The sequence below is a fragment of the Lichenostomus cassidix genome, chromosome 4A (assembly GCF_008360975.1).
Source record: "Lichenostomus cassidix isolate B80296 chromosome 4A, HeHo_3.0, whole genome shotgun sequence".
NCBI lineage: Eukaryota > Metazoa > Chordata > Aves > Passeriformes > Meliphagidae > Lichenostomus > Lichenostomus cassidix.
Genome location: NC_139485.1, coordinates 18,210,242 through 18,235,176, shown reverse-complemented (window position 1 = coordinate 18,235,176; position 24,935 = coordinate 18,210,242). Strand labels below are relative to the sequence as shown.

The 24,935-nt window shown below is 61.1% G+C and overlaps 4 protein-coding genes across 13 annotated transcripts; 3 read left to right on the top strand and 1 right to left on the bottom strand.

Moving 5' to 3' along the window:
- The first annotated feature begins 854 nt into the window (after positions 1-854).
- Positions 855-5,630, top strand: NOX1 (NADPH oxidase 1). Of its 2 annotated transcripts, XM_085060733.1 has the most exons (13): positions 855-914; positions 1,885-1,980; positions 2,388-2,498; positions 2,603-2,687; positions 2,765-2,907; positions 2,985-3,166; positions 3,370-3,508; positions 3,610-3,702; positions 3,869-4,095; positions 4,171-4,333; positions 4,420-4,566; positions 4,779-4,903; positions 5,083-5,630. In XM_085060733.1, the coding sequence occupies exons 1-13, from the start codon at positions 870-872 to the stop codon at positions 5,207-5,209; spliced, it is 1,683 nt and encodes a 560-aa protein (XP_084916859.1). In that variant the 5' UTR covers positions 855-869; the 3' UTR covers positions 5,210-5,630. The 2 variants fall into 2 exon arrangements, with proteins under 2 accessions (XP_084916859.1, XP_084916860.1); XM_085060734.1 differs by lacking the exon at positions 4,779-4,903.
- Positions 5,631-6,155: 525 nt separating this feature from the next.
- Positions 6,156-13,380, bottom strand: CSTF2 (cleavage stimulation factor subunit 2). Of its 5 annotated transcripts, XM_085060735.1 has the most exons (15): positions 13,263-13,380; positions 13,049-13,127; positions 11,958-12,127; positions 11,343-11,479; positions 11,112-11,231; positions 10,856-11,011; positions 10,609-10,732; positions 10,244-10,306; positions 9,079-9,138; positions 8,324-8,465; positions 7,807-7,958; positions 7,261-7,508; positions 6,742-6,867; positions 6,474-6,599; positions 6,156-6,355 (listed from the first exon to the last, which is right to left on the bottom strand). In XM_085060735.1, exons 1-14 carry the CDS (start codon positions 13,318-13,320, stop codon positions 6,477-6,479), a joined length of 1,758 nt encoding a protein of 585 aa, XP_084916861.1. In that variant the 5' UTR covers positions 13,321-13,380; the 3' UTR covers positions 6,156-6,355; positions 6,474-6,476. The 5 variants fall into 5 exon arrangements, with proteins under 5 accessions (XP_084916861.1, XP_084916862.1, XP_084916865.1 ...); XM_085060736.1 differs by lacking the exon at positions 9,079-9,138; XM_085060739.1 differs by lacking the exons at positions 7,807-7,958; positions 8,324-8,465; positions 9,079-9,138 and having other exon boundaries at positions 7,261-7,482; positions 10,233-10,306.
- A 281-nt stretch (positions 13,381-13,661) lies between these two features.
- On the top strand, positions 13,662-16,564 carry TYW2 (tRNA wybutosine-synthesizing protein 2). 2 transcript variants are annotated; one of them, XM_085060744.1, is made up of 8 exons: positions 13,662-13,801; positions 13,913-14,060; positions 14,137-14,326; positions 14,413-14,563; positions 14,636-14,745; positions 15,447-15,604; positions 15,674-16,120; positions 16,240-16,564. In XM_085060744.1, exons 1-7 carry the CDS (start codon positions 13,731-13,733, stop codon positions 16,118-16,120), a joined length of 1,275 nt encoding a protein of 424 aa, XP_084916870.1. In that variant the 5' UTR covers positions 13,662-13,730; the 3' UTR covers positions 16,240-16,564. The 2 variants fall into 2 exon arrangements, with proteins under 2 accessions (XP_084916870.1, XP_084916869.1); XM_085060743.1 differs by having other exon boundaries at positions 15,674-16,564.
- A 939-nt stretch (positions 16,565-17,503) lies between these two features.
- Positions 17,504-24,674, top strand: SYTL4 (synaptotagmin like 4). Of its 4 annotated transcripts, none has more exons than XM_085060731.1 (17): positions 17,504-17,519; positions 18,252-18,413; positions 18,553-18,768; positions 19,299-19,408; positions 19,548-19,662; positions 19,856-19,957; positions 20,190-20,310; positions 20,418-20,505; positions 20,696-20,799; positions 20,910-20,996; positions 21,338-21,516; positions 21,700-21,802; positions 22,674-22,835; positions 23,250-23,355; positions 23,756-23,855; positions 24,095-24,303; positions 24,410-24,674. In XM_085060731.1, the coding sequence occupies exons 2-17, from the start codon at positions 18,304-18,306 to the stop codon at positions 24,550-24,552; spliced, it is 2,055 nt and encodes a 684-aa protein (XP_084916857.1). In that variant the 5' UTR covers positions 17,504-17,519; positions 18,252-18,303; the 3' UTR covers positions 24,553-24,674. The 4 variants fall into 4 exon arrangements, with proteins under 4 accessions (XP_084916857.1, XP_084916856.1, XP_084916858.1 ...); XM_085060730.1 differs by having other exon boundaries at positions 17,507-17,612; XM_085060732.1 differs by lacking the exon at positions 17,504-17,519 and having other exon boundaries at positions 17,834-18,413; positions 20,196-20,310.
- Positions 24,675-24,935: the final 261 nt, after the last annotated feature.

Here is a 24,935-nt window from a genome sequence, read left to right as displayed (position 1 = left end):
GTCAGCATGGCCATGGCTGCAGGCCAGGAGAGAGCAGCGTGCCAGCAAAGAGCAATCCTGTCCAACCTGTTCCTCCAGGCTCGGGGCCCCAGAACAGGCTGCTGTTCCCAGCTGGACACCTCAGAGCTTAGGGCTCTGCAGTGGAGGGCAGGCAGAAGGGGAAGGGTGGCTGGCACAGCAGTAGGGATGCTGATGGGACCCAGGCACCCTGGCCCCAAACCAGGAGTGTGATACACTCCCCCCCCCCTCCTCCCTAGCACCCATTTTTGGGCTCAGCTCAGTTTAAGTGCTGGACTGAGAATGCTCATCTCCCCTAGAGTGCCCATGGAGGTGCAGCCCCACTGGTGCTTGGTCTTAAATCACCTGTCCTGTAACGGATTCCTGGCCTAGATCCTGGCACCAGTGCAGTGCTGTGACCCCAGGATGCTTCTCTTCTTTTGGTGGTTTTCCTGCAAAACGGGCAGTGGAGGCTGGTGAGGGAGACCAGGGAAAACAGAGCTGTTGAGCCAGGGTGGATCCTCCGCAGCTTCTTCCCGGGAAATTCCTACCTTACACAAAAAGCCCATTTTTGTCCTCAAAAGTCGCAAAACCCCAAGAGGAGCAGCCAGACACCCCGTGTCACCCAGCCGTGGGGCCACAGGGGACCTCTCAGCAGGGAGCCATCCCTGGCCAGAGCAAGGGGCTGGTTTCGGCGTTGGCCGATGGTGTCAGCCCTGCCTTCCTGGAAAGTGGCCTTTGAAATCACCAGCATTTCCTTGAAGGCTCCTCAGGGGAAAGTCCCCGCAGCGCCGTTCCCGCGGCCGCGACAGCCGCACCGCCCGCTGCCTCCATAAAACGGCGGGCAGCGGCAGGCGCGGGGACAGCGCACCATGGGCAACTGGCTGGTCAACCACTGGTTCTCGGCCGCCGTCCTCGTGAGTGTGACGGGCTGGGGGCTCACTGGGGGGACTCTGGGGGCTTCGGGAGGCTCAGGGGGGAGGTGGGGCTGATGGGCTGAGCTGGGGGAGAGACGAGCATCCCCTCTGCTCAGCCAACCCGCATACCCCGGCGGCCAGGGGAGGGATGGGCTTTGGGAAACTGAACTATTAGGGAAAACACAGGAGTCCTGGAAAACTTAAAAACGCTGCTTTTTGCCCAGCCGCTTTGGCTGGGAGCCTCCCACATGCCTCTTCTCTCCTTGTGAGAGGAGGAGGATCCTGTGAGAACTCGCGGCAGAGTGAGGAGCTGGCACCAGAGGGACCATCTGCCAGTGCCATGCTGCAGCATCTCTGGTGTAACAGGGCTTGCCTGACCAGCAGCCATCAGCTGCTCAGCGCTGTGTGAGGAGCTGTGAATGCATGGCAGCGTGGGGGTGTACAGACAGTTGGGCTATTTTTATTCCTTAAAAAAGGAAAAGAAAACAGCCAAAACCCAAATACAAGGCGGGTTGGTTTTTTTGGATCTCTGCAAAAATTCAGTGTCTGTGAGAGGGGCCAGTGTGGGGTGCAGTGGGATTGGGCAGGGGACAGCAGGTGGGCACAGGTGAGCCAGCTCCCTGTGAAACTTCCTCCTCCCAGAATCTTCCCCACACAGCCCTGACCACCCTCCGGACCTGCCCTCCCTCCTTCCCGTTACACGGGCGTTGTCTGCTGCTGCCTTTCCTCGTTCCTCATGCACGGGTGATGCACACGGCTGCGTGTGACAAGACAGCAATTTTGCAAGAATTCCACACCTCTCCCCACCTTTGGCCCGGTGTCCCAGCCCTGCGCGTGGCAGGGCAGCTCATAAGGAAGCAGGAGGGGATGTGCTGTCCTGACACCCTCTGGCTGCACCCACACCTGAGTGCGGCAGCATGGGGAGCCCTTGGGACAGGGTCCCTCACGAGGCTGTGACTTTCTCCCGCAGGCAGCCTGGCTGGGCGTCAACATCTTCCTCTTCACCTACTACTTTCTGTTCTTTGACCGGGACGAGCACTATTTCTACACCAGGGCCATCCTTGGGGTAAGGTGCTCCCCCACGGCACCCTGCCTGCCCAGGCACACGTGCCTCTTGGGGCTCTGCCGCAGTGGGGCTGGGCTGTAACATCCCATGTCCCTTTCACGTTCTGTCCTCTCCCGGCCCACCATCATTCCATCCCAATCCCCGGGCTGGCATTGCACCGTGCTGGTGCCTACCTTAATTCCTGTCTGGTCCCAGCCCAACAGCATCCCGACCCAGCCTAGCAGCACCTCCCTCCCAGTCCTCTCCTAGCAACACCCTTCCCAATCTCCAGCCCAGCCCAGCATTGCTCCATCCCAGTTCCCAGCCCAGCATTGCTCAGTCCCTGCTCAGCACTGATTGGCCCCATCCTGACCCAGTCCTGGCACAGCACGACAGGACAGTGGTGTTCAAACCTCTCTTCTCCCCAGTCTGCCTTGGCATGGGCTCGAGCATCAGCCAAGTGCCTCAACTTCAACAGCATGCTGATCCTGCTGCCTGTCTGCCGCAACCTGCTCTCCTTCCTCCGTGGGACCTGCTCAGTGAGTGTCCTGTGGCAGCACAGCCAGTGTGACTGTCCCTGTCCCTGTCCTTGTCCCTGTCCCTGTCCCTGTCTCCATCCTGACACCTCTGCCTCTCCCTGCAGTGCTGCAGGCGGACGCTGAGGAAGCAGCTGGACCACAACCTCACCTTTCACAAGCTGGTGGCCTATGCGCTGGCCCTGCTCACAGGTACCCCCTGCACTGGGATGGGGCAACAATGGGGACTCGGGGGTGGCCAGCTGGGTGACTGCCTGCTTCCTGTCCAGCTGTGCACACCATCGCCCACCTCTTCAACCTGGAGCGTTACAACAAGAGCCAACAAGCCACTGACCGCAGCCTCCCCGCTGTCCTCTCCAAGATGCACCTGCAGGGCAGCAAGTGGCTGAACCCCATCCACTCCAACCAGACGGTGAGTGCAGCCTTGGCACCCAGCAACCCAGCACCACCTGTGCCCTGCTCCCCTAACCCACCCTGCTGCCCCTGCAGACCGTTGAGTATGTGGCTTTCACGACCATCCCGGGGCTGACAGGGGTGATCATCACGCTGGCGCTCATCCTCATGGTCACATCCTCCACTGAGTTCATCCGCAGGAACTACTTTGAGCTCTTCTGGTACACACACCACCTCTTCCTCATCTACTTCGCCGGCCTTGTCATCCACGGCATCGCGTAAGGCTCCTCACCACTGCCCAGGGCGGGACAGCGAGGGGCAGTGGCCACACACCTCTGGTGGGGCAGCCCTGTGGAGAGTCCAGTGGGGCTGTGGACTGCCATTCCCAGGGCAGGCTAGCCCAGCTGGCCTCATGCAGTGTGGCTTAGCCCTGGCAGGGGGCAGGAGCTGCCACCTGGGCTCATCCCTCACCTCCCTGCAGTGGGCTGGTGCGTGGGCAGACGGAGCAGAGCATGGCAGAGGTGCATCCCTATCACTGCGCTGAGTACCTCACACAGCGGGACCAGAACTGCACCCACAGCTGCTGCAAAGAGCCCGAGTTTGGGAGCATCCCGGCTGAGGTAGGGCAGTGCTGGGATAGCTGCGAGGGAGAAGCTCTTCCCTTGCCCTTGGGATGCTCCAGTCCTTGCCCTTCCCAATCCTTTGCTCTCCTCCTTCACAGTCCTGGAAGTGGGTTCTCGCCCCCATCATCCTCTATGTCTTTGAGCGGATCCTGCGCGTCTGGCGTGCGCGGCAGGAGGTGGTTGTCAAAAAGGTGGGTGGTGCAGGAGCCTGTCCCTATCCCAGCTCCTACCCTTGGAGCCACCAGTGCCACAGCTCCTTGCCGTGGTGGCCATGGGGAGGTGGGCAGGGGCCACGGCCACAGCCCCTTTCTGGGGACGGGAGCCAGGCTGAGCACTGAGCCCTGCCCGTGCCCCCAGGTGGTGATGCACCCTGCCCGTGTGCTGGAGCTGCAGATGCAGAAGAAGGGCTTCTGCATGGAGGTGGGGCAGTACATCTTTGTCAACTGCCCTGCCATCTCCCCGCTGGAGTGGCACCCCTTCACCCTCACCTCTGCACCTGAGGAGGACTTCTTCTCCATCCACATCCGGGCGGCTGGCGACTGGACAGAGCGTCTCATTGACACCTTCCAGCTGGAAACACCCAGGTAGGCTGGGGAGTGCCCAAACAGGCCAGGGATTTGGGGAGGCCATACCTCTCACCTGGGCCCTGCTTTGAGCAGGATCGAGGTGGATGGTCCCTTCGGCACGGCCAGTGAAGACGTGTTCCAGTACGAGGTGGCCATGCTGGTGGGAGCGGGCATCGGCGTCACCCCCTTCGCCTCCATCCTCAAGTCCATCTGGTACAAGTTCCAGCAGGCTGACCAGACCCTCAAGACCAAGAAGGTACAGAATGTCCCAAGGGAGCTGCTGTGGGTTCCTCCCTCCAGCTCTGCTCCACCTTGAGGAATCCCTCTTTTCCTGCATCCCAGATCTACTTCTACTGGCTCTGCCGGGACACAGGAGCCTTTGCCTGGTTCAACGACCTGCTTGCCTCACTGGAGCAGAAGATGGCTGAGTCGGGCAAGGCAGACTTTCTCACCTACCGTCTGTTCCTCACAGGCTGGGACACCAGCATTGTGAGTCAACCACGGGCTGGCATGGCTGCAGGGGACACGAGGTGGCCAAGCTGGGCAGGAAGGGCAGGGCAAGCATGACAATGACTTTCAGGCACGAAATCCAGGCATGATGTTTGGTGGGATCAGCAAGGGATTCTCCTTCATGGTGAGGGCTGGAGGGGACTCATGGGTGGTGCCTGGGGTTCTCACCATCCCTGCCCTGCCCTGCCCAGGCCAACAACGTGGCGCTGCACTTTGACACTGCTACGGACACAGTGACAGGCCTCAGGCACAAAACCATCTTTGGGCGGCCCATGTGGAACATGGAGTTTGCAGCAGTGGCTGCAGCCCACCCCAGGTGAGAGCTGAGCAGGGAATTCGGGATGTTGGGGCTGGAGGCACCCCCTCCACCCTGGCACTCAGCACTGGGCTGGCTTCGGGAGAGGTGTGCTGTCCCCTGCAGGGAGTCCAAAGAGCTTTTAAATCACTTTTCCCTGAGCTGCCTGCCTGGCATTGACATCCCCGTGCTGTTTGCAGGTCAGTGGTTGGTGTGTTCCTCTGTGGGCCACAGGCCCTGGCAAAGAGCCTGCAGAAGTCTTGTCACCAACACTCCAGCCTGGACCCCAGGAAGGTCAAATTCTACTTCAACAAGGAAAACTTCTAAGTGGAAGCAGACAGGGACTCTGACTGTATTGCCTCAACCCTTTCCCAAAGCAAGGCCAGGATAAGCATCCATGCATGCACTGAAGCCAGGCAAGACACAGCCTGGTACTCCTTCTCCGTGAGAAATTCCAGGTTCAAAGACTGCTGCCTGCCTGTCCTGGTGTACAAGGGGTCCTCATGGAGCAAGTGGGGCTGTAGCTCCACACAGCTCCCTGGCTGAGAAACCAGAGACATGTGCTGCAAGGATGCTGCTGGATCAGCAGGATGCAGTGGGAGCCCAGCAGGTCAGGCAGAACCACGGGATTGGGATGGGACATGGGACATGGGCATCCACACAGGCATGGGGGGCCAAACGTGCCCCTCAGGGTTTAAACAGTCCTTTGTATAAGAGTAAATTAAACTTTCTTTTCTTTGTAATGAAAGCCTCCGTGGTGGCTCAGCTGTGCAAGTATGAAGGAGCCCATGCTCTGCCACCTTCTAGGGTTGCAATAAAAGAGCTGGTGGATAGGAAACCCTTTGGGGTGCAGAGTCAGACACCCCTCTGCAGGGGCTCACTGCCACCCTGGCACCCCAGAGCCAGCCTGCACCCAGCACACAGTTCAGCTCCTGCTGCAGGTCACACCAACCTCTGTTCCAGTGTATGCAAAGAGGGAAAACCCCACTCCCTGAGCAGGCTGGTGTGGTAAGTGATACTGCAATTGGATACAGAACCCTTCCTGCCCGGCCAGCAGGGAGAGAAAGCCAAGCTCTCTGTCCTGTACTTCCCCTACACCCCTGTAAACAGCACGGCACAAGAAATTCCATGACTAACTCTTGCTCTGGTGTGGGGAGGAGGGAGGATGGCAAGTGGTTTGGACAAGACTGGAGCCAGCCCACACTGCTCCCAGAACCCAACAGTCTCACTCTGGCCTCCATGGGAGACCAAACCAGCCAGCCAAGGACATGGATTTACTCAAACCCTCCTCCCGCTTTATTTCAAACATCATAAAATATACACAGAAAAAAGAAAAAACAATGAACTGGAGGGAAAAACCTCATCAGGGTGACACAACCTCTCCCAAAATGCAGCACCAGCTTGGGTAGCGATGGGAAGCAGCTGCCATGGAGCACCACCTCTATCCAGGCACAAGGCATCTCCATCATGTGCCTATCAGGAAGGAGAGGAGGGTGAGCCTGACACACAGAGAGGAGCACAGCCCATCCTGGGCAGTGCTGATTTACTGGAGGGGAACAGGCACAGGGTGAGAGCGGGTTAAGGATGTCACCTGTCAGGGTGCCCCTGTGGATTTCTGGATTTGCTCCTTCAAAATGAGGATGCTCTGCCGCTGTTCTGGGGGCAGCATGGCGATCTGGTCCGCTGTCAGCTGCAGGACTTGCATGATCAGTGCTGCCTGTGGGGAAAGAGGGGTCAGAGACGTGCCCTGCCACAGCAGCCACAGCATACCAGAGCCAGGGAGGGGCTGTCCTCGCCACAGAAAGGCACACAGTAAGTGCTGCTTCTGCTCTCTCGCGCTTTCCCTTTTCTTCTCTCACCTTCTCGTGATCCTGGGGGGTGACCTGGCTCTGCCCAGGGCTAAAGCCTCCAGGCTGACCAGCTCCTTGGACTCCTGCCCCAGGAATGCCTCCTCCCTGCATGCCTGCCCCAGCCATGTTAGGAACCTGTGGGAGTAAAAGAGGGGTTAAGGACTGAGGGGTCTCTGGACTCAGCTATACAAATCCGGGAAGGTAAAGCAGATGATCAGATGGATGCCATCAGTGACAGCTTGAAGATGACTAAGCATGAAGAGTGAGTGCATTTTATGTGCTCTCCTCTCCCTCCAACTGCTGTGCTCCTTCCTGCGCCTCAGGAAGAGGTAGAGAAAGGCCTGAGCCTTGTCCTGTCCCCAGCAGATGGGCAGTGCCTGGGGAAATGGGACAGATGCCCTGACCCCTCAGAGCCAGTGACCAAGGCCTGGTGCTTCCCAGAGCTACTGTTCTGTGGGAAACCCCCCACCCAGCCCCAGCCTAGAGGATGCCATTGGTGCCCGACCAGCTGAGCAGAGCCATGTGTACCTGGCGGGGCCCCTGCGGGCCACTGGCTCCCATGTTAAGTGGCCCAGGCCCCTGTATCCCACCAGGCATCGGGCCACGTGGGTTGGGGCCAGGTCCTCGAGGCTCCAGGCCCCGGGGCTCCAGGACCCTGGCCTCCATGGCCCTGGCTTCCAGCACTCGTGGCTCCAGCACCCGCGGCTCCAGGCCTCGCGCCTCCATCACCCGTGGCTCCAGCCCTCGTGGCTCCAGCCCCCGGGGATCTCTTCCAACTGCGGAGGAAACACAAGGTAAGCAACTGAAGGAAGCAGCGCTGCAGGGAGTGAGGGAGTGAGCCCGCTGCCTCCTTTGTCTGGGGGCTCGCAAGCACCCAAAACGTGCAAGGCTGGGGGCGGAGGGGACATGCCTGGAGAAAGTCCCTTGCACCCTGGCACTGTCCCTCCTCGCCTGGAGTCACTCATTTCGCTGCCCAAACCCCCTTCCTATGCCTTGGGTTGGGGCAGCCGGCTCCACTCTGACTTCTTGCCTGCACGCTCCAAGCCACCCAGTATTTCATGCCCCCTCTCTCACCTCGAGCATCCATCAAGGGCCCCCGCGGCTCTCCCATCAGTGGTCGGGGTTCTCCCATGGGTCCCCCCCTCATCTCATGGGGGGGGCCACGGCTGTCATGACCAGGCATATGGTGCATAGGGGCTCCCTGGTGGGGCGGCCCAAGGTAACCTCTGACGCAGAGAGACGAGGAGAGCAAAGCAGGAGGAGGAGAAAAAGCGAGAGAGTGTGAATCAGACGCTGGCTTGGCACGGTCTGGGCAGAGCGCTGGGATTGCCCCCGAAGCCGGCCGCAGGGGAGGAGGGTGAGGCTGGCACAGGGATGGGTGCTGGTGGCCCCATGCCACAGGGCAGCTGCCATCGCCCCGGGGATATCCCTTCCCCGGGGAAACGGGCCGGCCCCCACGGTTGGCAGCACACAGGCCTCCGACCAGGCAGTGGTGACTCCCGGAAGGCTGGTGCCATCCCTGTCCTCAGCGAGAGGTTCCCCTTGGGCAGGGGACAGTGCCAAGGGCTCCTCTCCTTCCCTCTCCCCTCACCTGGGCTCCACTTCTCCAGTGACTGAGAGCAGGGTCCCTCCGCGAGGGTCATTCGGGGCATCTCCCAAAAGGCCTCGGGGCGGCGGGCCACTAGCAGGTAGAGGTCCACGCTGCATAGGGGCCCTCGGGTCTGGCATGGGCACTGCCAGGGAGACACACAAGAACTCGTGAGGATCTGCATGACCAGTGCCGTGCCAAGACTGTCCCCGGCGCTCTCGGGCCAGGCGTGGGGCAGCCATGCTGCTCCCCTGAGCCAAACTGTCTGCTGGGGCCGCAGCCCTGCACCCGAGGCTGGAGCACACCAAAGCCCTTCCCTGGCTGCCAATTTTATTCCTCTCTTTTTCCTCTCTGGTTCTACCTCAGGTTCCTTATGGCACCAGGGGCCAAATGAAGCATGGGTGCCCCCATGGCAATCCCTACAAGCGTGGGCATCAACACCCTGCTGACGTGGGGCCAGGAGCAAAGCAAGACCTGAAAGACTCCTGGAAGCACAGTGTCAAAGGGGGCTGGATCTTAGGCAAAAGCCCTTTCCAAACAGGCTCTCCCTTTCCACTGGAGGCTCTGTGAATGGCTCTAGCCTGTTCTCTCCGGTAGCCCTAGAAGAAATCCTGCCTCCTCCTACGCGTCTTAATGCTGTCAGGCTACAAGGAGCGACATGCCAGTCCCTGTCCCTGAGAATAGCGGGATGAAAGCTGCTCTCTGCACACTCCACAAAGAGCTCCACGGGAAGAGGGAGCTGGCGGGTGCCGGGATACCTTGAACGCGTTCGATAGACGCAGGCCTGGCAGGTCCCACGGGCGAGAGCTGCAGGTTCCCTGGGCAAGCAGCAGGAAAAGAGGGAAAGAGCAGACACGTAAATAGTGTATGCACGCATGCACTGGCTTTGGGACAGTGCTGCCTGCAGGATCACATTCTCTGAAGTCCCCAGGAAAACCTACAGAGAAGATGTTGCAAGTCTGGCTTTATCAACCTCTTCCATCAGTACCACCTTTGTCACCACAGACAGAACAGCCAGCGTGGCACAGTCCTTCCCTCACGCAGGGAGAGAGGCAGGGAAAGAAGACATCCTGCCGAGAGACGAGGCATTCCGTGGGGACACGCTGGCCCCATAAGGCACAGCCTGCTTCTGCTCTCCAAAACCTTTTGGGTGCCAAGAACTGTCAGGCTGCTTTCAGGAAGACAGTGCCCACCCCAAAGAAAATGAGAGTTAGCTGCCCCTAAGGCCAAACGATCTCAGACTAGGTTTGCCATGTTCCTGAAACAAGGCCTAGGATCCAAGTCAAGGCAACAGAGGTGTCAGGTGTCTGCATGCGTTGTTCCTGGGAGAACAGGAACACCCGGGTCACGCTAACCTACGTATGGCAACGTGTGAACCAACATGTGAACCGTAAGGAAGGGAGCCCCAGGGCTGGGCCGTACAGACCGTGCCTGCGGAGGGAAAGCCAGCCGCCACTCTCTGGGAAATTCCCTGCCAAGCCTCAAGCCAAAACGGAGACCCAGCTCCCTCTGCTGGGCACGGCGCGGGAGGACGCGGCGGCCGCACCAGCTGCTCCCCAGCACCCCGGCAGCAAAGGAGCAGGACAAGGACCAGAGAAGAGCAAGCTCTGCCTGCCCGCACAAGCACAGGGACAGACACGGGCTTGCAGAGGTGGAAAACACAGGCACATCCTGCTCGGCGGGGACAGGCAGCTCTCCTGGCTTCCAGGGCATGGCTGCACAACACGGCACAGAATGAGCTGGGAGCCAATCCGGGTGTGGGTTGAGTCCTGGGAGCCAGGGAGCTGCTACCACAGCCTTGTGCCTCAGTGAACAAACCCAGGCAGAGCCCCGGGCACAGCCAGGCTGCAGGTAGCTGGGGCACAGCACTGCTCTCTGGAGCACGGCTCACACCACACACAGCACTACACACATCTTCTTTACCTTGACCACGCTCCAAGGGGACAGGCCCTGCACCCGGCATCCCAACCTGTGGCTGCATCCCACCTGAGAGGGGACAGGCAGAGATCAGAGACCTCCTCAGCCATCCCTGACAACTAACCCATTCCTTTGGCCCCAAATACCTTCCCGCTCCCAGCTCCTGGGGGAGAGCTGGAGGTTTATTCCCTTGGTTCCCCCCACGGACAACAGAATTTTGCAGCCCTCCTCTGGCAGCAGCACAACCACAATGTACAGTACAGGATTATATATGCTCTCGTGGGATCAAGCCCTCTGGTTAGGGGGAAGGCAGAGGGGGATGTCTGCAGGACCCGGCTGCCCGTGGATGAGGTGGCTAGGCTCAAACTCACCTCCTGGAGCCATGGGGCCAGGGCCTGGACCCTGCACAGGGGCTGCCATCTGTCCTGGGGCTGGCACTCCCCCCTGCATGGGTGGCTGCATCAGAGGAGGAGCGCCGTTGACGTGCATCCCGCCCTGCCCGGGAAAGACACTGGATCTCAGGGACACTCCAACACCCGGGCATGTGGGCCAGCTGGGAGAGCTGGAGCTGGCACTGCCCATCTCTCCTGCCCAGCTCATGTGCATTCAGGCTCTTACTATGGGCTGTGGCTGGGACGAGGGGGTGTTCTGCGGGTTCAGCTGTGCGTTGGGCCCTGGCCCAGGCCCCGGTCCCGGCCCAGGCCCCGGCCCTGGCACTGCCTGCTGGTTGCCTGGGATCAGAGGAGGAACACTGGTCTGGCGATGCAGGATTTTCTAGGGGTGGAAGAAGGAGAAAGGAATTCTTTTCCACTCCCACTCCACAAAGACTATCACCAACATCCTCCCCACCCTGGATGAGCAGCAAGGGACAAACCAGTGCTATCTCCGGGTCGACGATCCGCATGACCACCTGGGCCTGCAGCAGCGCATAGGCCAGCTGGGGGTTCTGGAGCAGCATGTTCCTGGCTTCCTGGGGGCTGTTCTGGACACACAGCTGAGAAGAAAGGCACTGATCAGAGCTCTGACAAGACGTGATGGGCTGGGAGTGTGGGCAGTGGCAGAAGGAGCTGTGCTCACACAGGGAGCACGGCACTCCTGCACTCACCTTCATCTGCTTCATCAGCTCAAACATCTGCTCGGGTGGCAGGCTGGCCACTGCCCGGCTGATGGACTCGGGGGCGTCCTCGGGGTTGACAGGGTCCCCATAGGGTGACTCAATGATGGGTGCACCTGTGCCCAAGCCTGCAATACAGTTAGTGACCTTGTACAACAACACAAACAGTGTGTCTAACGGGCTCATAAGGAGAGGAGCAGCAACACATCAGGGGGAAAAGGAGGCAGTGAAAACAGAAGGGCATTAGGAGGAAATTTCTTTACAGAAGGGGTTGTTAGGCACTGGAACAGGCTGCCCAGGGAGGCTGCAGAGTCACTGTCCCTGGAAGAGTTTAAGTCAAGACTGGACAGAGCATTTAGTGCTTCAGTCTAGTTGACACAGTGGTGTTTGGTCAAAGGTTGGATTTCATGATCTTTAGAAACCTTTTCCAACCCAAATAATTCTGTGATCATCTGGGAGCAAAAACACAGCTGAGCCCATGCATCCCTCTGGGAAACGATTTACAACACCTCCTAGAGCAGGTCAGCTCAGCCAGCCTGGCAGAAAAGACACCCTGTAACGCTGCCAAGGCTGGGCCCAGCACGATACCCCAAAATCCCGACTCACTCTTGAGCTCCTCCTTGTTCTTCTCGCTGGCAGCGTTGTCCACGCGCAGGGCTCTCCCGCTGAACTCGCGCCCGTTGAGGTTCCGCATGGCGCTGAGCGCCGTCTCCTGGTCCTGGTACTCGCAGAAGCCATAGCCCTTGGGCTTCCCTGTCTCCCTGTCATACACCAGCCTGTGCAGCAAGGAGAGGAACAGTGCTGCTGAGGGCAGTGTGGGTGTCCAGCCGTGCCCACGGCTCCCACACCTCGACAGAGGATAATGGGTACAGCCTGCAGCAGTGCTGCGAGCAGAGTGAAGGCTCCAGAGTCAGGCCATGGCACACAACGTTGGCCCTAAGCCAGAGCCAAATGGCCTCCTGGCTCCTGGGATGGGTGTTCCCAAAGCTCTGGTGTGCAGGAAGCCCACCAGTGCCAGCTCTGTGCCTCCCATGACCCCACGAGGCAGTTCCTGGAGCACAGGATGGAACTGGCTGCTCCTGGAACTCCCAAACCCTTAACTGACAGCTCTCCAGGGCCTGGTGCCAAGCCTGGAAAACATTCCTGAGAGGCACTGGGATGGAGTGAGGAGCACAGAGCCTGACCAGGACCTGAGCACTTATCAGCCACAGCAGGGTGACTCCTCCAGCCCAGATCCACGTGCCCACATCCACCTGCTGTGCTCAGGACATTGTGCTTCATCTCCAGATGACCCTGGCACAGCCACTCGGCCCCTGTGCCCTCAGCACAGCTGGCACAGCCTCACAAGCCCCACAAATACTGCACTGCTCTGTGTGAGCAAATAGCCTCGAAGGAGCCCAGGGGAGGTTTAGATGGGATATTAGGCAAAATTTGTTGTCCCAAGCGGTTGTCAAGCATTAGAACAGACAGCCCAAGGCAGTGGTGGAATCACCATCCCTGGAAATGTTCAAAAGGTGTGTGCATGTGGCCCTTGGAGACACGGCGGGCTTGGCAGTGCTGAGGGAACGGTCGGGCAGGATGGTTTCAGAGGTCTTTTCCAACGTTAAGGATTTACTGTTTCACAGTTCCAAGCCCAGCTCCGCAGAGCCCGCGGGGCCGAGCAGGGGGACCCGGGGGAGGCCGGCGGCCGCTCTCACCTAAAGCTGACCACGGGCCCAACCTCCGAGAAGATGTCCTTCAGCTGCTCCTCCGTGGCCTCATACGGGATGTTCCCCACTGCGGAGACAGACGGTGCCGCCGGTCAGCGCGGCGGGTACCGGCCCCGACGGCGAGGGAGGGAACCCCGCCGGCCCCCCGCCGGCCCCTGCCCCGTTCCCCTTCCAGGTGGCTGTCCCGCCGCCGCGGCCTCACCGAACACGGAGCGCAGGGAGCGATCCACGGCGGGGTCCCGCACCGACAGCCCCGCCATCGCGCCGCCCGCGCCGCCGCCGCTCCGCGCAACAACCGTCCCCCCGCTTCCGCTTCCGCTTCCGCCCGCAACGAGCAGGGCGGCGGTGGCGAGTTAGAAAGCGCTCCGGCGGGAAACGCGGGGCCGGAGGAGCGGGGTGGGTGGCCGGGGCTGCCGGGACCCACGAACGGGGTGCTGCGGCCTTGGGGAGCCCCCAGCGCTGAGGAGCCGGCCCGGGGCAGCCCCGCGGCTCAGGGATGCAGTTTCGGGCACCGGCCCCGAGTATCCCATCCGTGGGAACCCCGCTCCCGGGCACCCCGCCTCCCCGCTCACCCAGCCCGCCCAGCCCCTGCCCTGCGGGCAGCCAGGGCGCTGATGGCCCCCGCTCCCTCCTGTCTCTGCGATCCTAACACCGCCTGGGGCTGGGCAGCATGGAAGCCACGGACGTGCCCATCGCTGTCCCTGCGCTGGCCACAGAGCGGAGGTTCGCCCAGCGCCTCAGGTGAGGGGCAGTGGGAGCCTGTGCTGCTCCGGCAGGAGGGTCTCAGGGCCGGTCCTGCCCCAGGAGGCTCTGCGGGGCTGGAAAGGGCCTGACCGCGCCTTGGCCTTGCAGGGAATGTCTGGAAGAGGAGCAGCTCTTGGATGGCCGTTTCCAGCTGCAGCAGGTGCCAGGGGGCCGCGTAGCCCTGCCTGTGCTGGGGGAGAAACTCTCCCGGACGTGCCTGCCGCCGGAGGTGCCCTGTGAGCTGGTCCGGATCCAGGTCGGGAGAGCTCCCTTGCCCTGAGCCCTGCCCGGGCTGGTGGGCTCTCAGCCTCAGTGCCACGTCCCTCCTGCAGGACCCTGTCCCGTCCAGGGCCGCCCGCCGGCGCACGCCTGCCCAGAAGCTGCGGGATGAGCTGCAGCGGCTGCTGGGTGGGACCTGGTCGGAGGAGCTGGAGCGGGACGTGCCCCACGCCTGGCAGAGGCACGGGGACCTGGTGCTGCTGAGTGAGGACAGCTTCAAGGCTGCACCGTGGGACAGGCTGGGTAAGGGCGAGCAGGGTCTGCCTGCTCCGATCCTGCCTGTGGAGCTGCCCAGATTTGCCAGATCTCCTGGGATGGATGCATTGCAGGCTCAGCGCTCTGGGAAACAGTCGCCTCGGCTTTGGGGGCCCGGCGGGTGGCCAGGCGAGGACGGGTGATGCCAGATGGGATGCGGACCCCCAGTGTCACCCTGCTGCTGGGCCAGGATGGCTGGGTGGAGCATGTGGACAATGGGATCAGGTAGGTTGGAGCTGCAGGATGCAGCTGGTATGGGGAAGGGACTGTCCTCACCATCTCGGTGGGGTCTTCCAGGTACACCTTTGATGTGACCAAGTGCATGTTCTCCCCGGGCAACATCACGGAGAAGCTGCGTGTGGCCTCACTGCCCTGCTCTGGGGAGGTCCTGGTGGATCTCTACGCAGGTAATGGGGATGGAGGAGGGGTTGGGCAGGATGGGTGGGCAGAGAGCAGTGGTGCAGGTGCTGATGGCATCCAGGTAGATGCGAAATGTCATTTCCAGCCTGGAATGAAAATACCCAGGCTTAGAGCTCCTGTCCTGTCTGTGAGCCCTTCAGCTGTCCTCGCACTGCTGTCCCTCCTGTATCCCTGCAGCCTCTGGACGCTTAGGATATTCTTGCACTCAGACTCTGCAGAGCCGTGCTCTGTACCTAGTGCTGGTTTGGGGAATCATGTGGGTCCAGAGGCAAGATTTGCCACTGTTTGTGCTTAAGGAAGTTAGTGCTTCTAATTTGTGCTGCTCTGGAAGGATGTGGCACCCACAAAACTGCGCTGGGTTAATTAAACCAAATGGTAATCTGGACACTTCTGCAGAGCAGGGCAGGTCTCAACCTGATGGCCAAAGACTGAAGGTAAAATGAGCTCCTCTAATCATTTTTCAAGACAGATTTCACTTTTGCAGAGGGGGGAGATATAAATTTCCATTTTTCCAGTGTTTGGGTTTATTCCAACCTAGAGCAACCAAGAGGTTTATCCCTAACCTCTCCAAGAGTTGGAGAGCCAGGGTGGCACCCTGCCCCCCAGCTGTATCCTGCCCTGCCTTCAGGGAGGAGTGTGCATCTCTGGCCGGTCCCTGCCCTCAGCCACTGCCACCTCCTGCCCGCAGGCATCGGCTATTTCACCCTGCCGTTCCTGGTTCACGCGGGAGCCGCCTTTGTCCATGCCTGTGAGTGGAACAGCCACGCCGTGGAGGCCCTGCGCAGGACGCTGGTGCTGAACGGGGTGCAGGATCGCTGTCACATCCACGCCGGGGACAGCCGGCAGGTGAGCGCTGCCACCTGGCCGCGGGCCCCTGTCCCTGCTGGCATCCCCTGACCTGCTCTCTCCTCCCAGCTGGAGCTGCGGGATGTCGCAGACAGGGTGAACCTGGGGCTGATTCCCAGCTCGGAGGAAGGCTGGCCGGTGGCCTGCCGCGTCCTGAAGAAGGATACAGGTGGGATTCTCCACATCCACCACAACGTGGAGACTCCCCCCACACCAGCCCCGCCGCAGACCCTGGTCCTGCCGGCTGAGTGGGGGTCTCCAGAGGCAGCCAGCTCTGGGGGAGAGGCACAGCACCCAGCGGAGAACGGTGGGAAGAAGACACTGGGGGCCAGGCTCAGGCCCGAGTGGCAGAGGTGGGCTGAAGCCACAGCCACACGGATCAGGGGGCTGCTGGCAGAGCTGCACAGGAGGCCGTGGCACACCAGAATCCTGCACATCGAGGCAGTGAAGTCCTACGCTCCACACGTGCATCACCTCGTGCTGGACCTCGAGTGCCGGCCAGCGCTGCCCGTTTAGGTGGGCATGGGCACCACCGGGGCTCCAGCTCCCGTGGAAGGCTGGTGTCAAGCACCAGGGGCAGGGAGATGCTACCAGCAGTGTCCTGCTGCCAGCCTGGATGTGCCTTATGTCCCCAGGTGGCAGCACTCCCCAGCAGTGCCTCCCTGTGCCCAGGGCACCCAGGGTTGTGCTCCCACGGCAGATCCCTTCAGGATCCAGACAAGGATGGAGTGAGCTGGGCCTCAGAGTGCCAGTGTTCTGCCCTGGTTCTGCCAGTCGCTGCACAGATCTTGGACACGTGGTAGCACTTTCAGCCCCATTTTCACACAGGAAAGAGAGAGCCACAGGGCTGAAAAGCCTTCAGTTCCTGCTGGGCTCATTTCAGCAGCTCAGGGACAAACTCTGTGCTTGTATTTACTGCTGTGCTTTTTTATTGTGCTGGAAACAAGTCTGTTCATCTTGGTTTCTTTGTGGATTTTTGGTTTTCTTTCAGAAATAAGGGTGTTTCACTCTTGTTGGTGCTCAGTTAAAATGTGAACACTGGTGCAAGTGTGGGGGTCTGGCCTGGGGAATTTGGGTCCTAGGGTGGTATGTGGGGGAACTCAGGGAGCAAAGCCTCTGCTGGCATTGTCTGCCTGCAAGCCCAAAGCCCTCCAAGAATCGTGTGTTTACCCCCAAGGGAGTGAACCTCTGCCCCACGAGGGAGCTCCCGCTGACCCTTTGATGTCTCCGTGGTTTTTTCGCTGTGTCAGTGTCCCATCTCTTCCTACAGGGCTGGGAGCCTCTGCCTCTCGCGTCCCTGGGGTGCGGCCGAAAGTGTGGGCAGAGCCGCGTCCTCTCATTTGCCTCGGGGCTGCAGCCGGTGCCCTTCCCCGCCGCGCTGTGTGGCGAGAAACCACCTGCCCACGGGTGGAGCCCCTCGCCTCATCCAGCCGCGTGTGCTCGGGGCTCCCCTGGAGCTGTGCTGCTGCGGGCAGGGGCGAGGCGCCCTGCGAGGATCATATCTCTGCTGCGAAGGACAAGGGCAGCGGCTGGAGCCTTGCGGCGGGAAGACACCACGGCCGCGCCCCTGGGGCTCTGTCCTCCTCCGTGGGGATCCCTGGCGGGTCCTCCGCAGTTCGGGTGGCCGTGGGCTCTGTGCTCTTCGGGAGAAGCTGCCTCCCCAGTCAGGGCCGAGGGGCACCGGGCTCCGCCCTGCCGTGCGGGGGGAAAGCGGCCCGGGGGCTGTGTCCGCAGCTCTACCGGGGGGAACCGGCCGGGGCGAGGGGCTGGAGGGAGCGAGCACCTCCTCCCGCACGGCCCGCCCCGTCGGGGCAGCAGGTGCGGCGGGCGCGGCTCCTTTAAGGCACCGGCACCGCCCTCCCCTCCCATCCCGCCCCCCTCCCGCTGCGGGAGGCGCCAGCCGGAGCCGCCGCAGGTACCGGGAGGATCGTGGCACCGGGGCTCGCTCCGCTGGCGGCGGTACCGCGGGATCCTCCGCCGACGGGGGAGAACGGGGATCCCTCGGCTGGTGGGGAGTCGGGGGCAGCCGGGGGTCTCTCTGCGGTCGGGGGGTCGAGCAGCGGTGTCCCAGTCCCGGTGGCCGCGCTGAGAGCGCGGTGCCGCCGCCCCGGACCCCGCTTCCCCCGACAGAGAGCAGCCTGGGCTCCGTCCCGCCACTCCCTCTTCCCGAGGGACGCCGGGGCGCGGCGGCGCGGCCGGGCAGGTCTGTCGGCCGGGCAGCGGGGAGCGGCTGGAACCCCCGAGCAGGCGCTCCGGGCCCGCCGAGACTGCAGCGGGTGCCGGTGCCGCCATCTCCGAGCCGGATGCTGTCCGTGCCGCGGGTCCTGCTGCGCGCCCGCTCCCGGCGGCCCCGCGGGGTCGGGCAGCCCCGAGCCCCGGTGCGTTCGTGGGAGGGGCAGCCCGGGGCGGCTCCTTCCTGCCGGGGCTGCCCGCGGCGGCTGGGCGTCAGCCCGGTCCCACGGAGCCGGCTGAGGTCACCGGGGCGGCGGGGCTGGCAGGCGGCCCGAGCCCAGCCCGGGGCAGGGCGGTGCAGGCGGCGGGCGGGCCGGTGTCCTGGGTGCCGCGGTCTGATCCGGTCCGGCCCCGGGAACGGGCGCGGGGCACCTCGCGGGGCGGGACCCGGGCTCAACAGCTGGCATGTCCCTAGCACGGACACATCTGGCCGCATCTGGTGAGGGCCGGCGATCCCGGGTGGAGCGATGTCGGAGGCTGTGGATCTGTCCTTTCTGTCGGACGTGGAGAGAGATTTGATCCTGCAGGTCCTGCAGCGCGACGAGGAGCTCCGCAAAGCAGAGGAGAGGAGGATCAGGTGCGCAGGTGGTTGGAGCCGCGCAGGAGCTGGTTCCCCGCTTTGCTCTGGAAGCGGGTGGATGAGCGACAGTGGGGATGATGGGGCTCCCCCACGGTCCCGGGCGGCTCTGACAGCTCCTGGTGTCGGGTCTGAGCAGGCGCCTGAAGAATGAGCTGCTGGAGATCCGGCGCAAGGGAGCCAAGCGGGGCAGCCAGCGCTACAGTGAGCGAACCTGCGCCCGCTGCCAGCAGAGCCTGGGCCGCGTCAGCCCCAAGGCCAACACTTGCCGGGGCTGCAACCACTTGGTGTGTCGGGACTGCCGTTCCTACAGCCCCAACGGCTCCTGGCGCTGCAAAGTCTGCACCAAGGAGGCGTGAGTACCCAGGCACGAGTGGCAGGCACCTTCTGAATGTGCCTCCTGTCCCCTTGCTCTTCTTAGTTGCCTCAGCTTGATGCCCCATGGCCAGCCTTTCCTAGCCTGGCTGGTCCTCTCCAGTGCAGGGCAGCTTGCTCTGCTGTCACTCCTGGAGAAGGTTCCCATGTTTGGGTAACGGAAAAATGGTTTATACCTCACTCATGTCTCCTTCATGTCCTCCCTGCTCCTTCACCCCCCTTACCTGACTGCAGCATCCCCCTGTGCCCCTTGCACAGCCTGTGTTTTGAGCATTCTGGATTTCCTCCTTTTGGCCTCCCCTGTCCTGCAAAACTTGTCTTGCTCCTGTGTTTGCTGAAGATGCAGCTGAGCACTGTCAACCACCCAGTGAATTGTCTCTGCCCAGTGGTCTGCTGGTCGTCCCACTGTGCCTGTGTTCTCCTTGGGTTGTGGCAGCACTGAGGGTGGGTTGGGACACAGGGAACAGCCCACCCTGCCCCTGACTGCCCCACCACCCCCCTGCCCTGCAGTGAGCTGAAGAAGACAACAGGCGACTGGTTCTATGACCAGAGGGTGAACCGCTTTGCCAACCACCTGGGCAGTGACATGGTGCGGCTGTCCCTGCGGCACAGGCCGGCAGGTAGGGGTGCCACAGCACTGCCTTCTCCCACAGCCCAGCCATCTGGGATGCTCCAGCTTCCCCCAGTGCACCTCTGTCCAATGTGGAGCTGGATGGGAGCAACTTCTGCTCCAGGCTCCTGATGCCTCTCTCCTTCCAGCCAGCAAAAGAGAGACTGTGGGACAAACCCTCCTCCAGAAAGCCCAGCTCAGTGAGCCTAAAAGCTCCTCTGCAGTCCGGCAGCCGAGCCCCCCTGCACCCCGGGAGGGGTCCAGGTAAGAATCCCTGCTGTCTCCCATGCTCCAGGCAGCAGCTTTCGTCTGCTGCAGGTTTGAGAGGAATGCTACATGGATCATGTAGGAATGCTACATGTAGGATAGCCCTACATGGATCAGTGGTGGCGCAGAAGCTCTCTCAGACTGACCTCCTTGCCAAACAGGACATACCTGTGGTTTTGCTTGTCTGCAGTTTGTTTCCAGATGCCTCAGACCCTCGGGATGGCAAAAGTGACACAGAATCCATGGAAAACCTGAGCCTGGATGGCTACAGACCTGCTGATGTAGGGGGCAGGTGAGGGGCTCCTAGGGTGGGTTGTTCTTGGCAAGACTGGCTGTTAGAGCATGAGGACTTTCATCTGAAGTTTTTCTGTCTGTTGAGGGGAAGCTGGCTCTTCTGGCTGGGCTGAAGCCTGTCCGTGGGCAGGCGGGTCCTCTGCTGCTACAGGCAGCTTGAGTGGCACTTCCTGGCCAGCACTTGCTCTGCCAGCTGTGCCTGTGGCCTGGGACAGACTTTTCTGTGTCAGCCACAGGAGGAACTCCCTGGAGAGAGCCGTCCCTGGAAAACAGGTTGCTGTGCCAGCAGGACCTGCTTGCTCCAGCCTGACCCTCCCTCTCCGCTCCAAAAACGTGTTCTCCGACGGACGGGTGCGTGATGCTGCTCCAGCAGGCTCAGCCCTGTCCTGGGGCGTGGGGCTGGGAGCCCTGTGGGGTGCCCAGCCCTGCCCTGCTCTGAAGGGACTCTTCCTCCCCAGGATGTCACTGTGGGGACCCGCAGCACCTTGGTGGACGAGCACGAAACGATATTCAAGAAGAACCCTCGGCGGGTGGTGAGGCCAGCGGGTGAGAGCTGTGTGGGTACCGAGGGTTTGGGTGCTGACACAGCCAGGGGTGGGCAGCAGCTCCTCCCTGGGCTGTGATGGGCTTGCAGTGCAGATGGGAGAGGCTGGGGCAGCCCCTCGTGTGAGGGAGCAGCAGGGCTCTGCTAGTCCTGCTCTGTGCCGCTGCCTACTGCTCACCACCTCTCGTGCAGACTACACCAAGTCGGTGATCGACCTGCGCCCCGAGGACCTTGTGGGGGAAGGTGGCTCTCTGGGGGACAGGAGCAAGTCAGTCCCTGGCCTCAACACGGAGCTGGTGAGAACCTCAAGAGTGCCACGGGGATGGCTGCCAGCTGGAGGAGTTGGATATCTGTCTGGCTGTGCCTGCCTGCTCCCCACACAGGCGGCTTGTCTCTCTCGTTGCAGGAGGAGGAGGAGGAGGACATCGATAACCTGGTGGAGATCCACCGGCAGCGGGTGGCCCGGGGCAGCATGCGCAGCGGCACCTCCTCGGTGAGCTCCCATGGCGTGGCTGTGCTCTGCTCCACTGCAGGGAGAAGTGATGGAGAAAGGCAGTGCTGACGGGTTGGGTGGGAGGGAGGCAGGGCAGGCAGCTCCTGGAGTGAAGGGGCAAGAGCCTTGTGGGGGGCTTCTTCACTTAAAGGGAGTCAAAGTGCAGAGACTCAGCTCCCTTGCAGGGAGCCTGTGTGTGGGTGGGAGGCACTCAGTGGCCATCCCCAGTCATGGGGAGGTGAGTGGGGCTGTGCAGAAGAGGCATGGGGAGTAGCCTTGCAGAGGATGAAGAGGAACTGTCAGATGATCCTGCACCAGCTCAGCCCTGCCATGTCTTCCAGAGCACACTGGGGAGCATGGTCAGCATTTACAGCGAGGCCGGCGACTTCGGCAGCGTGGCTGTCACCGGGGGCATCTCCTTCTCGCTGAGCTACGAGCAGAAGACACAGACCTTGTTCATTCACGTGAAGGAGTGTCGCCAGCTGGCCTATGGGGACGAGGGCAGGAAGCGCTCCAACCCGTGAGAGCCGGGGGGCTGCTGGCACTGCTGGTGCCCAGCTGGGTTGTGGGGTGCCCACCAGAGATGGGAGCTGTAAGTGGGAGGGTCCTGGTGAGGCAGAAGGTCTGGGGCAGAGGGTCTAGGGAGCACAGGGCATTAACTGTGGGGGGACCTTGTTGTAGTGCTGCCTGTTCCTCCCTTCAGGTATGTGAAGACTTACCTCCTGCCCGACAAATCCCGGCAAGGGAAACGCAAGACGACCATCAAACGCAATACCATCAACCCCCTGTACAACGAGCTGCTGAAGGTGAGTGGGACTGGTCTGGGCTGGGCTGCAGGTACTCAGTCCTGGGGGTGCTGGAACAAGCAAGGGGAGGGGTGATCTCCTTCCCCTGCAGCAGGGTTTCTGTAGAGGACCCATGTCCAGAGACTGCACCCTGAAAGCTGCAAAAACCCACTCCAAGCTCTGCTCTGACTGTGCTCTCAAGCCCCAGTGCCACAGTGGGCTGGAGGCACAGCTGTGGATGTGAACGTGTCACGGGACATGTCCCTGGTTCCTGTGGCATTCCTCAGAGCAGGGGCATCCTGCTTAACCTGGATATTTCTTTCTGTGGTGAAGGCTTCCAGGCCCCTGGAGGCAAGTTACAGTGGCAGGAAGGAGGGCAGCAGGGCTGCAGGGGCAGAGATAAGACAGCTCTGGGCCCCAGGGCAGAACAACTTGGCAGTGCCCTTCATGATCCCTGCTGCAGCCCCCATGGGGTGGTGGGACTGGCTTACTCTGTCCCTGAGCCTGGCACAGCACCTCTGAGGCCAAGCACTTGCACAGGAGGCAGTGAGAGCTGCGGTTTGGTTTTTAGGCTCCCACAGCCAGGTTTGCTGAGGTTTTGTGCTCTGAGCACCTGAGGCTTGGTGGGCTGGCAGAGCTCTGCTTGTGGTGGCATGGCTGGATGCCATGACTCCTGGCTCTGAGGGCCATCTGCTGGGAGAGCACAGGCTCCTGCCCCACTGCCTCAGGACTCTGAGGTTTCAGCAGGCAGCAAAAGAAAGAGGAACAAGCTCCTGAGTGCATCCATTGCTCCTCAAACCTGTGTCCTCATGCTCAAGAGCTGGTGGTATTTGCCGAGCCTGTCCCTGCCCTCTGCTGCCGGCTCAGCAGTAGTTTTCTTCTCTCTCCCCAGTATGAGATCAGCAAGTCCCTCCTGCTTGCAAGGACGCTGCAGTTCTCAGTGTGGCACCACGATCGCTTCGGCCGCAACACGTTCCTGGGGGAGGTGGAGGTCCCACTGGATGCCTGGAACTTCGAGAGCCACCTGGAGGAGTTTCTACCCCTGCATGGCAAGGTGTGCCCCTGCCACCCCAGCCCTGCTGCCCACAGCCTCCCTTGCCTGGTCCTGTTGGGGGTTTAGCTCTCAGTGGGCAGAGGGGTGTGGAGACCTCGGCTGAGCGTTGCCAAAAGGCTTGTGCCAAATCAAATCCTTGGAGATATGAAAACCCCAGTGCTGTTGTAGTGAAAAAAGAGCAAATCTTCTGCCTTGAGCCTGGCTTCCCTCCTCCTTGTCAGGTGATTGAGCCAAAATAAGATCCCAAAGGAGCTGGGCTATGCTGGGGGCAGTTCACAGGCCCTTGTGCCAGCTCAGCCACATCTAGGAGAAGCCAGGTCCTTTGTGCCAGCCTGGAGAGGTGCTGCACTCCAGGCTGTCACCCTGGGGTCTGTGGCCGCTCTGCAGTGGTTGGTAAGCCTCACCTCTTTGCAGATTGGGGCAGATGCTGCTGGTCTCCACCAGTACAAGGGGGAGCTGGTTGTCTCCATGAAGTACATCCCATCTGCCAAGCATCCTGGGGCTGGGAATGGCAGGAAAGGTAAGTGCTGAAGCTCCAGAATCAATGTGTAGTCTTGCAGGAGCTGCTCGTGGCCATGCAAGCTGGCTCTGGATGGAGTTTTTGGGTAGTGTCACTGCAGCCTTCTCCTCTGCAATGCCTGCAAAGCTGCTGTGGGTCAGGGCAGACCTGGCTGCTCTCAGACTGCCTGAACCATCCCAGTACCTCTCTAGGGCTGGGCCAGGCTGGACCACTGAGCTGTGCATGAAGCAATTTTGTCTGCCTTTGCCTCAGCAGATGGGGCCAGTACAGAAGGCAAGAGAAGATGCCAGCCCAGGCTCTGCATCTGCCTCTGGGATGAAAAGTGTTCAGCAGGAGCTTCCCAGAAGTTTGCAGTGGTGGAAATTAAATTTGATTAATTCCTCTGTTGGGTTTTTCCTAGGCAAAACAGGGGAAGGCGGTGAGCTCCAGGTCTGGATCAAAGAAGCCAAGAACCTCACAGCTGCCAAGTCTGGGGGGACCTCAGACAGCTTTGTCAAGGGGTGAGTGAGGGTCCTGGTTTGGGGACGACGAAGGCACTGTCCTCCCTGGCTGTATACCCAAAGTGCCACGGGGACCTGGAGGAGGGCTCCTCGCAGGATCTCATGGTCATTCTTTGTGAGCCATGCCAGGAAAGGCAAGAAGGGGGATCCAGGCCAGGTGCTGGGGTGCTGAAGTGCCCCAGCCCCCAGAGCAGGAGGCACTTGCCCTTGTGCTGCTAACCCAAGGCTGCTTCCCCCAGCTACCTCCTGCCACACAAAAACAAAGCCTCCAAGAGGAAGACACCTGTGGTGAAGAAGACCCTGAACCCTCATTACAACCACACCTTTGTCTACAATGGCATCAACCCCGAGGACCTGCAGCACATCTGCCTGGAGCTGACAGTGTGGGACCGGGAGCCACTGTCCAGCAATGACTTCCTCGGGGGTGTCCGCCTGGGGGTGGGCAATGGTGAGGAGCCCTGAGGTCCCATCTGGGGACCAGCAGCTTTGCTGGGGCTGCTGTGCTATGGGCAGGAGGCTGCTCTGGCCGTGACTTTTTCCATCCTTTTTCCCAGGCACGAGCAATGGGCAGGCTGTGGACTGGATGGACTCCACGGGTGAGGAGCTGAACCTGTGGCAGAAGATGTGCCAATATCCAGGCTCCTGGGCAGAGGGGACACTCCAGCTCCGCTCCACCATGGCCAAGCTGAGGCCGTAGGCTGTGGCACCAGGACTAGCACCACTGTGGGAGCCACGCTTGCTGCACAGCCTGGTGGGGCTACCAAATGTGGTTGTTGGGTTTTTTCTTCTTATAGTTTAATAAACATGACCTTCTCTAAACAGGCCTGAGCAGAAAGTCTTCTTGGCCTAGCTTCATTTCAAGGGTTTTTCTCTTGTCATAAGCCTCATACCAGATTTCAGGCTGAACGGGAGCCCTCGTGGACCCTCCCTTCTCCTCCAGGCAAAATGCTTTGAAATGTCATTGTGTTTTTATTTCTTCCCATTCTTTTCCCTACCACTGCCTGTTCCACAGTCTGCTCCCTCCTTGTGCTCTCCACCCTTGTCCCCATACACAGCCCAGCCCCAGCTGCAGCCCTGGAT

Bases quoted from the DNA above. Each gene is read 5' to 3' on its own strand.
- TYW2 (XM_085060744.1), top strand. From the start codon at position 13,731: ATGGAAGCCACGGACGTGCCCATCGCTGTCCCTGCGCTGGCCACAGAG. The intron at 13,802-13,912 runs GTGAGGGGCAGT...TTGGCCTTGCAG, and splicing joins AGGTTCGCCCAGCGCCTCAG to GGAATGTCTGGAAGAGGAGC. The intron at 14,061-14,136 runs GTCGGGAGAGCT...TCCCTCCTGCAG, and splicing joins GTGAGCTGGTCCGGATCCAG to GACCCTGTCCCGTCCAGGGC.
- NOX1 (XM_085060733.1), top strand. From the start codon at position 870: ATGGGCAACTGGCTGGTCAACCACTGGTTCTCGGCCGCCGTCCTC. The intron at 2,908-2,984 runs GTGAGTGCAGCC...CTGCCCCTGCAG, and splicing joins CCATCCACTCCAACCAGACG to ACCGTTGAGTATGTGGCTTT. The intron at 4,334-4,419 runs GTACAGAATGTC...CCTGCATCCCAG, and splicing joins AGACCCTCAAGACCAAGAAG to ATCTACTTCTACTGGCTCTG.
- CSTF2 (XM_085060735.1), bottom strand. From the start codon at position 13,320: ATGGCGGGGCTGTCGGTGCGGGACCCCGCCGTGGATCGCTCCCTGCGC. The intron at 8,466-9,078 runs GTATCCCGGCAC...TCTCCCTGGCAG, and splicing joins GTCTATCGAACGCGTTCAAG to TGCCCATGCCAGACCCGAGG. The intron at 7,959-8,323 runs GTGAGGGGAGAG...TCTCTGCGTCAG, and splicing joins ACTGGAGAAGTGGAGCCCAG to AGGTTACCTTGGGCCGCCCC.
- SYTL4 (XM_085060731.1), top strand. From the start codon at position 18,304: ATGTCGGAGGCTGTGGATCTGTCCTTTCTGTCGGACGTGGAGAGAGAT. The intron at 19,663-19,855 runs GTAAGAATCCCT...GCTTGTCTGCAG, and splicing joins GCACCCCGGGAGGGGTCCAG to TTTGTTTCCAGATGCCTCAG. The intron at 22,836-23,249 runs GTGTGCCCCTGC...ACCTCTTTGCAG, and splicing joins TTCTACCCCTGCATGGCAAG to ATTGGGGCAGATGCTGCTGG.